This window comes from Akebia trifoliata, chromosome 3 (genome assembly GCF_017979445.1).
Source record: "Akebia trifoliata isolate Shusen 1 chromosome 3, ASM1797944v1, whole genome shotgun sequence".
Lineage (NCBI taxonomy): Eukaryota > Viridiplantae > Streptophyta > Magnoliopsida > Ranunculales > Lardizabalaceae > Akebia > Akebia trifoliata.
Window position 1 is genome coordinate 34809712 of NC_141377.1, and position 14253 is coordinate 34823964.

The 14253-nt window shown below is 36.2% G+C and overlaps 1 protein-coding gene across 1 annotated transcript; it reads right to left on the reverse strand.

The window, feature by feature from the left end:
* Nucleotides 1-248: 248 nt before the first annotated feature.
* Nucleotides 249-11654, reverse strand: MMT (methionine S-methyltransferase). The gene is made up of 12 exons (XM_086434657.1): nt 11231-11654; nt 10957-11150; nt 10683-10889; nt 10490-10585; nt 9287-9475; nt 8698-8886; nt 8384-8620; nt 4929-5063; nt 2763-3068; nt 2412-2591; nt 1009-1974; nt 249-899 (listed from the first exon to the last, which is right to left on the reverse strand). Exons 1-12 carry the CDS (start codon nt 11445-11447, stop codon nt 600-602), a joined length of 3216 nt encoding a protein of 1071 aa, XP_086290783.1. The 5' UTR covers nt 11448-11654; the 3' UTR covers nt 249-599.
* Nucleotides 11655-14253: the final 2599 nt, after the last annotated feature.

Genomic DNA, 14253 nt, shown 5'->3' on the forward strand with positions numbered 1-14253 from the left:
AAAAATAAGTTGAACAATATTTATAAATTGAATCGTGCTGGAGTGACCTCAAGCTGAAACTCACATCACACTTCTTGACTTGAAAGTGGATGGGAACCATAGATGCTTTTTCAGTTGTATCTCAATGAAAAGCATATATGGTTCCCATATACTTTCATGTCAAGAAGTGCAATATGAGGTTCCAGCCTGAGGTGAGGTCACTTCAGCATTATTCTAATAAAATAGATGTTCAAACTCTATATAGCCATTTCAAGCCCTAAGAAAAAGTTGTCATGTGACCGATAAATATAGAAATTAACTGTTTGTGAGATCGGATATAAACATTCTTGCAATAATCAAGATGTTTATCACGTAAGGGTTTACACATGAGAAGAATCATGCTGACAACAAACTTGCACTAGCTAAAAAAATCAGAAACAAACCCAACATGGGGCAATGTAGCAATTATAAACGCTTGGCCTGGTAAGGGAAAAACCTTGATTGGCGTGCCCAGAAGAACTCGGTAGAATTCCATGAAACCCACCATTGGCATTTGCTTATTTCATGATACCTAAGTTGCAGTGATGACAAACTGGACGAAAGAACCAGATAAAGGCATTTTAGTCTCCGAGGATCATCTTATTGAAACTGACAATACTTTCCAATGCCTGTTCGAATTTGCTATCCTCCAAGGCAATTGTGAACCGACAGTATCCGGGGATTCCTGTCCACGAGCCACTGTTGATACATAACCCAGTGGCCCTGAGGATGGCTTCCCTGATATTTGAGTCGCCGAGTTTAGCTTCATAAGCTTTGCCTAGGTTAAGCTTCAAGGTTCTGCCAAGGTACGCAGATGGCTTTGCCACCATAGACACACCACCACAGCTGTCGACCACATCCCATCCACTTTTCTGGAGAGTCTGTCGCAATAAAAAACACAAGGAAATTTGATTGTAAAGAGGGAAAAAAAAAAGTCTGATGAAAAAAAAAAATCAGTTTACGAAAAATCTTCGATGATGAAATATTTACCTCCTTTAAGAGTTCAGATCTCCTCCTTAGCATCCCTTTATGTTCAGAAAGGGCCTCCGATAGGCTTTCTGCTTTTTGCTCTCTCATATCCAGCAGTTTCTTTATTGCGTACTTAACGGTGTTGTGAGGCTTGTTCAAACTGGGAAAGGCATAGAATGAATCAATCAAAAGATGATTTAGAACCAGAAACCCAAATTCAAGCCCTCCAGTCAGCATCTCAAAAGATAATCCACCAAGTAGAGACACACAAAAAGATGGGTTGCTCAAGCAATTCAACTTCAACAAACTGTCCTCCAAGTTCCAGCCATCCCAACCATCGGTATTGAATTCCAATCCTGAGAAAGTAATATCAATCACTACTCTGGCCCCAAACTTAGCACATACAGATAATATTTGTTGAATCTCCTCATTGCTATAAAGCAAGCCGGTTGGGTTGATTGTTGGACCTGAAAGGTACACCCATGGTCTATTGACCTTCCCGAGTAATTCTGTTAGTGTCTTCTCCATAAGCTTAAATCCTACATCAGACTGTGTCGGGATATTCACAATGTTGGCTTTCATAAACTTGGCAGCAGACACATAATTCCCATTTGAGCCGGAAGGGAAGCACAAGGTGCCACCTTCTTGAATGCAACAAAGGACCAACTTGTTGAAAAGAGCCAATGGGGAGTCCCCATATATGAATTCTGTGGAGCTATCTGTCGGGAATCCATAGTTTCTCCTGATAAATTGTTGGACACCTGTCTTCACATCAGTTTCTGTCTCAATCATATTCTGTCTTGCAAAACTCTCAAAGATGGCAGCCTTGACGGGGGCTGGTACTGGCAAGAAGCTTTGATCTATATCCATGTGAATCAGTGATGAATTATCTGCCTCAGTAACAGAAAGCTCGGCATCATTAAGGACAGAAATAGCAGAACTTGAAAACCCAATCATCTCAGTAGATTTAACCTTTGCACATTCCCTCTGCAGGAACAAATACTAGCTTAAATAAATTAAAATTGATAGCTGTCATTAACATTTTGACCCTATTAATTAACAAAAGCAGATCGATCCATGGAAAATTCCAGGGAACAGTTCAAAATGCATCAAAATTTAATGCTTTGTTTATTGAGGTTTTGACTGTTTGCTTTGGCATTTTATGCAATGAACCCCTACCTTAAAATTTAAGATCAGCAGAAAGAGTTTGGGAAAAGAATGTAAAAGATCAAAATCTTTTGCTCTCTTTTCCAAAGAAAAGAACAGTTTTGCAGCAACCTGATCAATAAAAAGCAGTGACCCTACTAAGGTTTCAGAGACTTGAGAAGCAACCAAGTTCTCAAACCATGTCTTCCATATCCAGATAGAAATAACAAAAACAGAAATATACTTATATATAATAATATAAAAAAGAAGATATAAACCTGTGCAGGTGGATGGCGATCAGCAAGCTGAAAGGCTAGAAGCTCATGGAAAAGACAACCATAGTAGTATTGGCTAAACAAAGCGGCATGCCCCTCTAGTAACTCCACAGTCTTGGACAATGCTTTAAAAATGGTTTCCTCTTCCGAAATGATAAAAGCAACTTCCAGATCTGAATAAACCTGGAAAGAATGTTTCACTTTGATCACAAAAAAAATGTTTAAAGAAAGGTAAAGGTTAAGTAAATTTCATAGAAGGATTAAACCAAAAAACAGTTTTTCAACTCCAAACATAACTAATTCAAGCTAATCATTAACATTTTCAAGCAGTTCTATTGAAGCAAGCAAGTTTACCTGATTTTTAACTAGACCACATAAAATAGCTGCATGTGAGGGCAAAGTGTTTCCCGCTAGATATTTCAGAACCCCATTCGAACCAGGTAGACTGGACAACTCAAAATGGTCAGATATGTCCAAGAAAAGACGAGAACCAATCTCTCTCGTGGTGTCTAAAAGGTGTTCGAAAGCCGAACTAGTAACTGCCTCAAAATGAGCCATCCCCGTAACCACAACTTGTGGCTTCAGCTTCTTTATCATCTCTATCATCAGATCTGACTGGCGTGGAGCTTCAATAACTGTAAGCATATCCTCTGTTTCTCCCTGTCATTAAAGTATTTTCTTTTCGATGTTACAACAAAAGCATGGTGCAGACAAAGTCAAAGACTTAGTATTATAAATTGCTTTGGCTATGTATTGGCTCAGTTGAAATTGGTATGTTAATCTCTCCAAGGAAAGGGACTTCCACTTGTTAGAAATAAACTTCATTTATTAACATAGTTAAAAAAAAAAGTCAATATATGAATAACAGATTATAACAGGAAAACGATGAGAAAAGGCTGCAAATACTGAATGCATTTAAGTGAAATAATTGTAAAATTATATACTATTTTATCACTAAATATCTCCACTAGAGTTAGCCTTTTCCTAGAGCTGCATTGCTGAACCCAACCCTGGGGGGTTATTTCGGATTGGCAATCAGTGCGAAGCTTCCGTTAAATGCTTTTTATGTGAAGCAGTGAAAAGGATTTGAATCTATTTCCGTGAAATAATTTAAATTATATTACCTTATCACTAAATATCTTCCGTTGTGTTTAACCTTTTTCATAGTGATGCACCCTAGTCCCCACTCATAGTGGCAGAACAAAATTCAAGCGTAAGACAATGGCAAATGACTGGGACAACCTTTAATTGCTAGAATATACATAGCAAGGATACAACCATGTACCATTTTCGGCCATATACACTTGTCTAATCGTCTTAAGACACATCCAAACTCATATAGTAGTGTCACCCTCTCTAAGCAATACTTTTTAAAGATGCCAGGTATGTTCATGGTTTAAAGGATCAACTTAATCCCAAGTTGGCTAGCTCTGATTCAACTTGGGATCACCTAGGCCGGAGCTAAAATATATAGCATCAGACTGGTCCGGTATTCTGCCTAACTTGCCTCTCAACTTCACTTTTTGACTCATTTTGCAACTTGACTCCGCCGGACTCGGACATGACAAGGCCTCTGTCTGCGTCAACTTCAGCGTGGATCATCCAAGTAGCCTCAATGTAGGCACTAGACGATCTGAATTCAAGCCCGAAACTTAAAACAATAAGTGTAAGATGCTTGTTCGTGCACCACATTATTCTGTAATATTGATGGGTTGTTTGACTCCCATGTAGAAGACACAGAAAATTCTCGTCTCTTCATGTTCTATTATTCAACCGTTTTAAAACTAGCCAGAGTTTTTCCCATCAGTATGTATTTCGCCTCCATTTCTTCTTACCTTACTCTTTTTTCCATACCCTGACTTTCCAGAAGTTCTTCCCTTTTTATTTTATGTTGCCCATTTTTTTTACTTGAATTTCAAAAAAATTTAAACCCTATATCCAATCATCCTTTCTCATTTTGGGATTTGTTGTTGCAAGCTTCATGCCAATAGGTGCACATTATCAAACACCTATCTACTCATGCACAGCATGTTTTAGCCGAAGAATCATTGGACCCCTATATTGTGAGACACGTGATGTTCCCTTCTCTACCCATATCCGTTCCTTTGAATTTTTTCAGAACACATCTCCCAATTATTACTACATACATGGGTGGAAAATATGTCCTTAACTCAGCCACTGACCTATATGATCCTTAGTATAGGATTGCTCTTTTTGTAAAGAGAAAAAAGAGAGAGTTGTGACAAAGACACCATTTCTCTAGAAACCAGCTGCCCTTGCAATGAATATCAGTATATCATCATAGAGCCAGTTTTTTTTTTCAACAAACATAGAATTTGTTCATATCCAAGAATGATTACAGATGTTAAATGAACTATTTGAAATGAGAAAAATCAACTTGAATGTTGGGAAAGATGGAACCATGCATGATAAAATCAAAATCTGGTGCAAGGCTATTTCAACAAAAACAACATGACATGTGAATAAACCATCAAAACAAAAGAACCACAATATCCATACCTCAACTGCCAAAGATGTCAACCATTGCTTGGGTAGATGTCTGGTCAAATGTTCATCAACAATGGCAAGGCGCGGTGAAAACAGTCGAAAGACATCTTCAATTGCCACAGCCCTTGACGGAAAGACAACAACATTCTTGACCAACAATGAGAACAAATTAGTCAGGGACTGAATCCAATTTACATATCATGAGAAAACTTCAAGCACCTGAAAGTTTTCCATTAACTGCTCGAGGAGAAACAATCTACTTATACAGTGATCCTTTTATGAAATTAAAAAAAGCAATAATTTAGGAGGTCCTTGTCTCTTCTACATTGTAAACAACATTCTAGCTTATTGATTGAAACATCATGTATGGGCTTCCATCAAGCTCTCAATTCCTAATATTTGTAGAGTAGACAGAAGAATTGCACAAACATGTTATTTACTTGCAAGCTCTTATAAGCTGAAGAGAGTCTTATGCATGTTTTTCCCTGGAAGGTATGTAACGTAATTTATATTAACAAATAAAAATGATTTTGGTGGTTTAGATAACCAACAAAAAGGTGGCCTTAAAACATTTTACACACAGAATTCCATACAAATAGAGGTTTGTTTCCTAGAACAGCTTTCTTGAAGTACTAACATAATATACATTTTGAAGACGAATGCTAGCCACACTTGCTACTCCATGCACCCAGATCTCATACAGAGTCAAATTTAGGTGTTTTACACAGAAAGTGGAAGCCTATATAACTTTCCAGAACACCCAGAGTTGTATATCTGTCGCACAGGATCCCTCATGGACTTGGGTACGTGAACTAGCATGTAGTGCCGGCACTCCACATTTGAAAACTCCCTGTGCCTTCCAGGGTAACAAAGAACATGGAAACCATATACTGGTTTTTTTTAAGTAAAAGAAAATAATATACTATGCATCAAGAAATTTGTAAGGGGAAAAGTATTGTCCTAGAGAAAGAATCATAAACTCAAAAAAGATTATTACAATTATAAGTACAACATTAAGTGATACGGTGCAAATGAACATTGAGCAGCAGGTTTTATTCCATCAAAGAGTTTGTCCATGCTATCCTAGTACTAGTTTGACCATGGAGTAGATATTGTATGGCAGAGGTTGTCATATCTCTGACAAAGATGGGGCTGAAACCAAGTATGCACGACTCAAGTGACTTCTCTTGCTCCTCTGACCGAAAATTCATGATATTATGGGTGATGTAAGAATAAAGTTTTTATTTATTCTGCGGCTTTGGATGAGATCTAACAATGGATCCCTCATTGCTTGAGTGTCATCATTGTAAATTTTTGTTCATCATGCAAAGCTAGTGGAGAATCTGTGACTCACATTCTAATTCACAGCAATTTCACCAGAGTTATTTGGTCTAATTACTTCCGCCTTATTGGTATTGATTGGTTTTTCCTCCCTTCCCAAAGTGGATTCCATTTCAGTTTGGACTATGTAAGAGGATCTTGTGGGGCCTTATTTCCTTTGCAATCTGCTGGGGCATTTGGCAGGAGAGGAACAGGGCAGTTCTCTATGCCAAGGGATGTGTGTACGAGGGGGTCATATCAAGCATAATAGTTTATTGCTTTTCTGGTGTTTGGTATTTCAAGAATTTAAAGTTTCTTCTTTAAAGATTTCATTTTCAGGTCGGATCCTGTGATCGGTGACAAGATGTAGCAGGTGGCAGATTGCTTTGATTTTCCCTTGTAATTTTCTTTGGTATTTGTAGTTTGGTCCTCTCAATCTCCTTGTTTTGTGTTTCTTATTGGGGTTTAATGAAATATCAAAAATAAAGAATTAAATTTGATTACTTGCAAAGTTATCCCTAGAGGTGAGACTAATTTTGGCGGTGTGAATCCATTATCCATTGTGTGGCGTGACTCCATATATATAGGGTTATTAAGTAGTCAGAGAGACAACTTGGTTACCTACATGTAGACCCCTATTTTCCGAATACAAAACCTAGTCACTAAAACCCTAAAATTGAAATTTGTAGAACCCTTCTTATCCCTCGAACGACCCAATAACTTCAATCCTAAAATCTTATATTGTTAAAATTCATCCCATCTCAAACCCTAACCCTAAACCCAATTTTCTAGCACATAAAATTTCATTTTTTTCCTCCACCACAGACCTTTCTGATTGAACCCAATTAAACCCTAAATTCTTTTCAATCTACCGAAATCAAAATCCTAGGTCATCCTACATGACCACCCCTTGGCCAACTCCATAATGTTTTCTAATCTAAGATATAAAAGAAACATCAAGGAAAACTATTCTCTTCGTCTCAGTGGATGGCAATAGCATAATCACTTTTTGCCTCCAAAGATATCTAAGATAGAGTTCTTTAGTTTTAAAACTTCAAAGAAGTGCTCTAGCTTTTGTGCATTTAGAATTCATGATAACAATAATGCCCGAAAAAACTTCAAGCATCCGTGTTCATTGTTTCTAAAGATCTCTTATACTGAATGGGTTCACTTTACCCAAGTCAAGGAGTTGTCGTCAAAGCTCACTAGCTTCATACTTGGCATTCCTATAAGTATGAACGTAAAGGACCTCACATAGAATATTCAAATATCCCCGAAGGTATCCACAATATTATAAAACTTTCCATAGCCTTCTAAAGCGTCTGAAGTTCACAAGTTATCTTCCCCTACACCCCTACCCCCTACTCCCCACATTTCTATAGCTTTCTAAAGGACGTGAAGTTTACAATTTATTTCACCCTTCGCCACCCCACGCCCACTTATTCCCCACACAGTAAATGGAAAATTGAAGTTTGATATATCTCTAGACCACGAGAAGGGTCCTCACCTCCACTCCTTGGAATCCTTTATACCAATCGTCTTAGAGAAGAATTTGAGACTAGCACCAAATTTATCTTTACTAAGTCACCTTACACCAGTGGTCCTCCGATTACCGAAGGAACATTAGTCAAAATTAAGCTTCAACTAACCTTCTCTAAGCTTTTACAAACTAGACGAAATCATATGCAGGCAGGTCGATCAACACATGTTGACATTTAGAAGCATGGATCAAAAAAAGGAAAATGAACAATAAAGAGACAAGCTCCAAAGAAGATAATGCTACTTATAAAATAAAAAGGTGGAATCAGGTAAAGGAACTGTTGTTATTTCAATAATGTTATTATTCCAGAGAAACGATAATTTTAAAATACGTTCTATTTCATACTAGCCATATACCTTTAGCAACTCAAAATACACACAAGCTTATGGACTCGAAAAAACAAGAAGTACATCCTATGAGCATCTGGAAACCATGAAAAAGAACTTGAAACAACTGAGTGATGGTAGAAACTATGAATGTGAAATGTAAACAACTGTCAGACCAGCTACACCAGTAATGAAAACATGAAGAAGAACAAAAACATATGCACACAGCATACATAAATAGGAAAATAAAACAATATCAAAAGATAAGAAGGTTTTCTTACATCAGTCTTAAGTGGAACATGATGGTATACTTTCATAAAGCCAGCAATAAGATTACGAAATTGTGTACTTCCACCAGGTGGCTCGTAAGGGAAAAATGGATTTTCTTTCAAAACACTAGCAAGATGAGCTAGGAATGGAATCTTTTCGTCAGCAACAGAATCATCATTGAAAGATAAATCCAAGGAACTGCTGATCTCTTGGAATCCATTTTTAAGAAAATCAAATATTATCTTAACCTGTCAATTTATTCACATTGTCAACCATTTGAACTCCTGCAACACTGGTGAAGTATAAACCAAAGTTAAGTGCGTACCTGATTTGGTTGACGAAGTTGACAGCTGTAGACTGACAAAGCATGTGATATACGGCCACCAGCCTTACCATAGGCCCAGGCTGTACGTGCACAAATAGGCTGATCAGCAACAAGCCCCATGAAAAATTCAAAACGGTGGCGGCTGTTCTTCTCAATTTCAACTAAGGCTGAAATATCTGTATCTGCAGCCTGTTTTGACATATCACGAAGCATTCACTTTCCTATATCTCTACCATTTTAATGAGAGAAGGTGGAGTAGAAGTGGTTCATCACCAAAATTTGGATTCCAAAAATACCCCCACCTTAACATTTAAACTTAATATAATCAATGTCATTTTGGTCAAAAACGAAGAAAATTGCAATTGCACATCCCTAAAATCACGTTTGTTAGTTTTTAAAATTACAAAAATATCCCTTTTACTATGTAATCTTCAAAATCATCCTTTAATTAATATTTTAAACACAAATAAGCCCTTTAGATACATGTGCATTTGCACATGCCACCTTCTAGTATGAAACAAAACAAAAATAAAAATCAGAAAGACTCATTTTCTTTATCAACTGCCTGAAGATAGTGGATATTAACTACCTGAATAACTTTAGTCTGCCAAAGCTTTGTAACTTGGAAACCACGGCGCTCAAACAAGCGCTTGCACACACCTTGCCCTGGACGTCCTCCAATATTGAAGATCATAATTCCCATAGGTTTAATGACAGAAATTCCTTCCTCGACTGCTCTAGCTATAAGACCTAACCCAAACTGATCCTCAACAAAACCCTGGTGAGCAGGTATAATACATTTTCAGTGTTGATTTTTTGTCGTCTAATAGAGACTAAACAAAAAAAAAAAACAATGATAAATCACACAAGAGAATTCCATCATTCAATACATGCTTAGCACAATCCTAGGAAAGATAATGATAGAGACAATGCAATAATTCATGATTGAATAGATCTTTAAATAAACAATTGATATGCAAACCATAAGTGCAAGAACTTGAGGAATTGAAATAATGGAAATTGGCTAAAGATCGAAAATTGCTAAGTCAGTCATAAGTCTCTATCTTCTCCCCAACACCCAGCACTTGATCTAAAATCCCCCCCCCCCCCCCCTGCTATTTCCCAAATCTCCCACAAAGTGCTATGTTCGTTGCTCTAGCAAAAAGCCCAAATAATTTCATATTTTCATTCACTCCAATTGTGGATACAAGATATTTTATTCATCATCATTAAAATCTTATATCAATTATATAGGGTAGACTGAACCGTGGTTCAAAATATCAGAATGTATAAGCCAAGATCAATAAGAGACATTAACTCTGTTTGAGAATGTATCAGTTGAGATAGTATAGTTTTTTCCCTTTATTAAAGCATTGCCTCGAGATGAGATTTTAACCCTTGAACAGAACAAATCTTGCTCCTCGATTCAATTCAATTCAATGCAAAATCCTTTCTTCTATTAATTCATAAGTCTTCATTATCTACTCTGAAGACTAATACCAACTGATGGCATTATCTACTCTGAAGACCAATACCAACTAATGTAATCCAAAAGAGTCGTTCTAAACTGACTTCCTTCGACATGGCACTCAACAATGCGCTGACATGGCAGGGGGTAGAAAACCATAGATTTTTTTTCCTCTAGATACAAGGAAAAAATAATAATCTATGGTTCTCAGCCCACTGCCATATCAGCGCAGTATTGAAGGAAGTCAGTTCAGCATTTCCAATCCAAAACTTATCGCAAAGATCAATATAAGAACAACGAAATCGGTAGGAAAAAAGTTCTGACCTGAAGCGCACAATAGTTGCTCAACGAATACAAGAATTCCTCACTAGCATTTTCAGTAATCATCTTTGACATAGCTTCTGGGTTCGGATTGAGAATCTATAAAAAATAAAAATCGATCAAATCAATAAACTATAAAAACAAAACCCCTCCAATTTTCCACCAAGTAACATTTCTATAGTTAAGCAGCAAATACCTGAGGTATACATCCTACGATTCGTTCTAATTGAATGTTATGATCTCGACAGTAACCTAGGAGATCAGATTCATGAAATTCCACCCTGTCAAGTAAGGTTTTGTTCTCTCCATCATAGATAGGTTGTCCATTTTCATCCAGAGCATTTAGATATAAACTGATCCGTGCGACTTTTATTGCTCTTGGATTAATATCAAGTCCATAAACCTGTTTAAACAATTGTTACTCTCGAATCGCCAATATAAGATTAGATGATTAGAAAAGCAAAGAAAACCTTCAATGGGGACCATTTGTCAGCGAGAGCGATAGAAATCCATCCATTTCCACATCCGAGCTCAGCGACAGTCTTGTCCTTGAAAATTGAGTCAGGATGTCGATTTAATCCTTCATAGAAGGTGAACGACCAATCTTCTGGAATGAAAATGCTTGGAATCTCCATCATTGTTAACTTATTCCTTCTCCGAAAACCTGAGAGAGGCATAGAGAGAGATACATTGGTGGTGAAGATCGAAGAAAAAAGAGGGAAATTGAGAGAATATGAAGATGACCTTGGTGATTAGAGAGGAGGACATCGTGGATTCGAAAATGGAAGGTTTCGAAGCATCGATCGAGTGATTCCTTCGAATCGAACCGATTCTGGAGATTAGCTAAGAAGATTCGAGTTTCGGTTCTGGTTTTTGGATCTTCGAGCTTCTTAAGAAGAGATTTGAAGGCGTTGTACGCTGAGTCTCCAGATTGCTCGCATTGTTTCAGGAAATCCTCCATTAATGGATCCAATCGAGAGAGAGAGAGAGAGAGAGAGGTGAAGAGATGCAGAAGAGAGTCGAAGATAACAGTGGGAAATGGCGGGTATTTAATAGTGAGGTATCAGTTCAATGTTGATAGTGACATTGACTTAGACTGAATCTCATCCGTACACGTGGTTGATACCCCGGTTGCAAGGCAGAGATCCGCACTTCATGAAAATATTTCTTTATACATTGATGGTTGGACTAACTATATTTAGATATTGGGGAAGGGAGAAGCTATGATTGGACAGTTTGGCCCTTTGACCCTCATTTTGTGGACTGTGGACACACAAAAATCGGTTTTATTTTTTTGGGTAATTTAATTATAACCCCAGGTTTTAGTGAATACTTTATATAGCTCCCTGTGTTTACAAAATGATTCATGCCTTGACCATGGTCTTCTATGGAAAACTAGCTAAAATGACCAAAATATCCCCATCTTCAACTTCTTGCCAAGGAGCCTTGATCCTTTTTCATATTCCTATTTTTCATCTTCAACCTTAGGTTTCGATGACAATTGTACAACTTATTTTCTTCTTACTAGTTGAGTGATCACTCGATTTTTTATAGGTTTAAAAGGTGAAGGTGCGGTTTTAATTTGATCCTATAAATAAATAAATAAAATTATCTTTGATGATGTTAAAAAATAAATTAAAGACTTGGGTTGGCTCAATGGCAATTTTGGATTGATAGGCATTAATTGTAAGTCGTGAGTTCAGTATCCAGTATGAGCATTAATTCCTTTGAGGTCACTTGCGAGGGTGAATTCTCACTTACCTGGTAAGTGTGATGTGCAGGAGTTGCACGTACCCTAGAATTAGGGTTGTTAATGGGTGCCCATTTACCCAGAATCGAAATCGAAAACCCCGGTCCCAATTCCTTTTTTATTGGAACCGATTAGAGTTGGGTCTAATATAGAATCGAATCGATAGGAACCGAAATCATTAGGTTCTATCCAATGGGTACCCATAACCGATTTATTTTGTCATTTATTTTTACATTATACATAATTCAAGGTAATCCTATATTTTAAAATTAGCATATACGATATAAAGTTCTTCAATCATATAAACTAAATATTTTAACTTAAGATGAGTCATTTCTTTTTAAATTTATTACTTGTAAAGGAAATACATTTTAATATTTGAAAATAAAAATAATTAAATCATCATTTTAGTGGAACAAATTATTATGAAGTTGATAGTTTACAAATAATATGTTATTTTTTAGAAAGAATTTTTTATTATAATGATTTTGAAATAATTTTTCTTTTTCTATTCTTGAGAATCGAAACCGATAGGTACCCATGATTTTTAATGATTCCGGTTCCAGTTCCATTTATTTTAAAATCGAAACTGATAAATATAAAGATTATGGTTCCAAATATCATAGGAATCAACCCATTGACACCCCTACCCAGAATAGGTCCCGTCCTTAGTCCTTTGACAAAATCATGGTAGGTAAAGCCCAAACACAATCCCAGCCCGCTGTCTATAGGGATACCCGATTATTAAAATAAATAAACAAAATAGAGATATTTTTGAAAAAGAAAATCAATTGACTCCTACTATAGGAGGAAAATAGGGTAATTTGATCATTTTATAAGCATTTCAAAGAAGACAATGCTCCAAGGGTATCTCTAAATTATCCATATTTTTCTAGGATTCAAATGAAAAGGTTCAAATTATCATCAATGATGAAAAAAGAAAAAGTGTTTACTTTCTTTTGATAGGCCTTGGGTTCAATCATGAAAGCATGCTGTTTTAAGGAATAATAAGTCCCACTTCCCCAACATGCTAGGAAAACCTTTTTAAATGTCTCTGACTTATTTTAGTGCAAAATCTTCTAGAAAAAGTATCAAAATGGACCATAAATGAGGTAAAATAACTGGTCCAAGCATGATTTTAAAATATTTTATCAAAATAATTGTATATATTATTCTAATGTTTATTAATTAATTTGTATCAAAATGTGTTTATGCACACAGTATCAAAAGGGTTTATTTATCATTTAAAATAGAATCATGCTGCAGTGACATCACAATTTACATAGTTTCACACAGTGCCGATGTCGAGGTGCTCTCAAATCTATTGATGTTTTTCACTCTTTTATCGATGAAAAACATTTATGATTTTATGCGTACATCCACATCAGCAATGTGTGAAATGATGTAATTTTCAATGTCACTTTAACATTTTCCTTTAACATATTTGACTAAATCCACTCATCTTCTTATTAAATAAGTCTCTACTTCATTATCCATTGTTGCGCACTTGCGCTACTCATCTTTGGACACGGCATTGTTACCCCTGTTACGGTAAGCACCTTCACTTTCAAGTGCCCTGGGAGACCAGTTGCTCATATGGAGAGATCTCTTCACATGTCATTTGTGGAAAAAGTGTACTTAGATGATGAAATTAGAAATGTAATTTGTTTAAATTTAAGAAAAATTATTTAAAGAACCCTTGCAAAGGGATTTCTTTCTAATTAATCCCTAAGTTTTAAGATTTATGAGTCCATTTAATAAAATTTTTATTTCTAATCAGTCCCTAAACCCTACTCCTCCACATTTCTCACTATTGAAATGTCGAAGCTGTACTAACCATTCGAACTCATCATTTTCGTAACAAAAAAATAAAATAGATTTCCAATATCTCAATCAAGTTTTGATGATTCCTTCCAATGAAAAGGATTTGAGAAGGAAGAAGTCATTTTCAAGAATGAAAAAAAGTCAAGTATTTTGAAATGTATGTTTTTTTTTTTTTTGCTTTGTTTTTAGATGA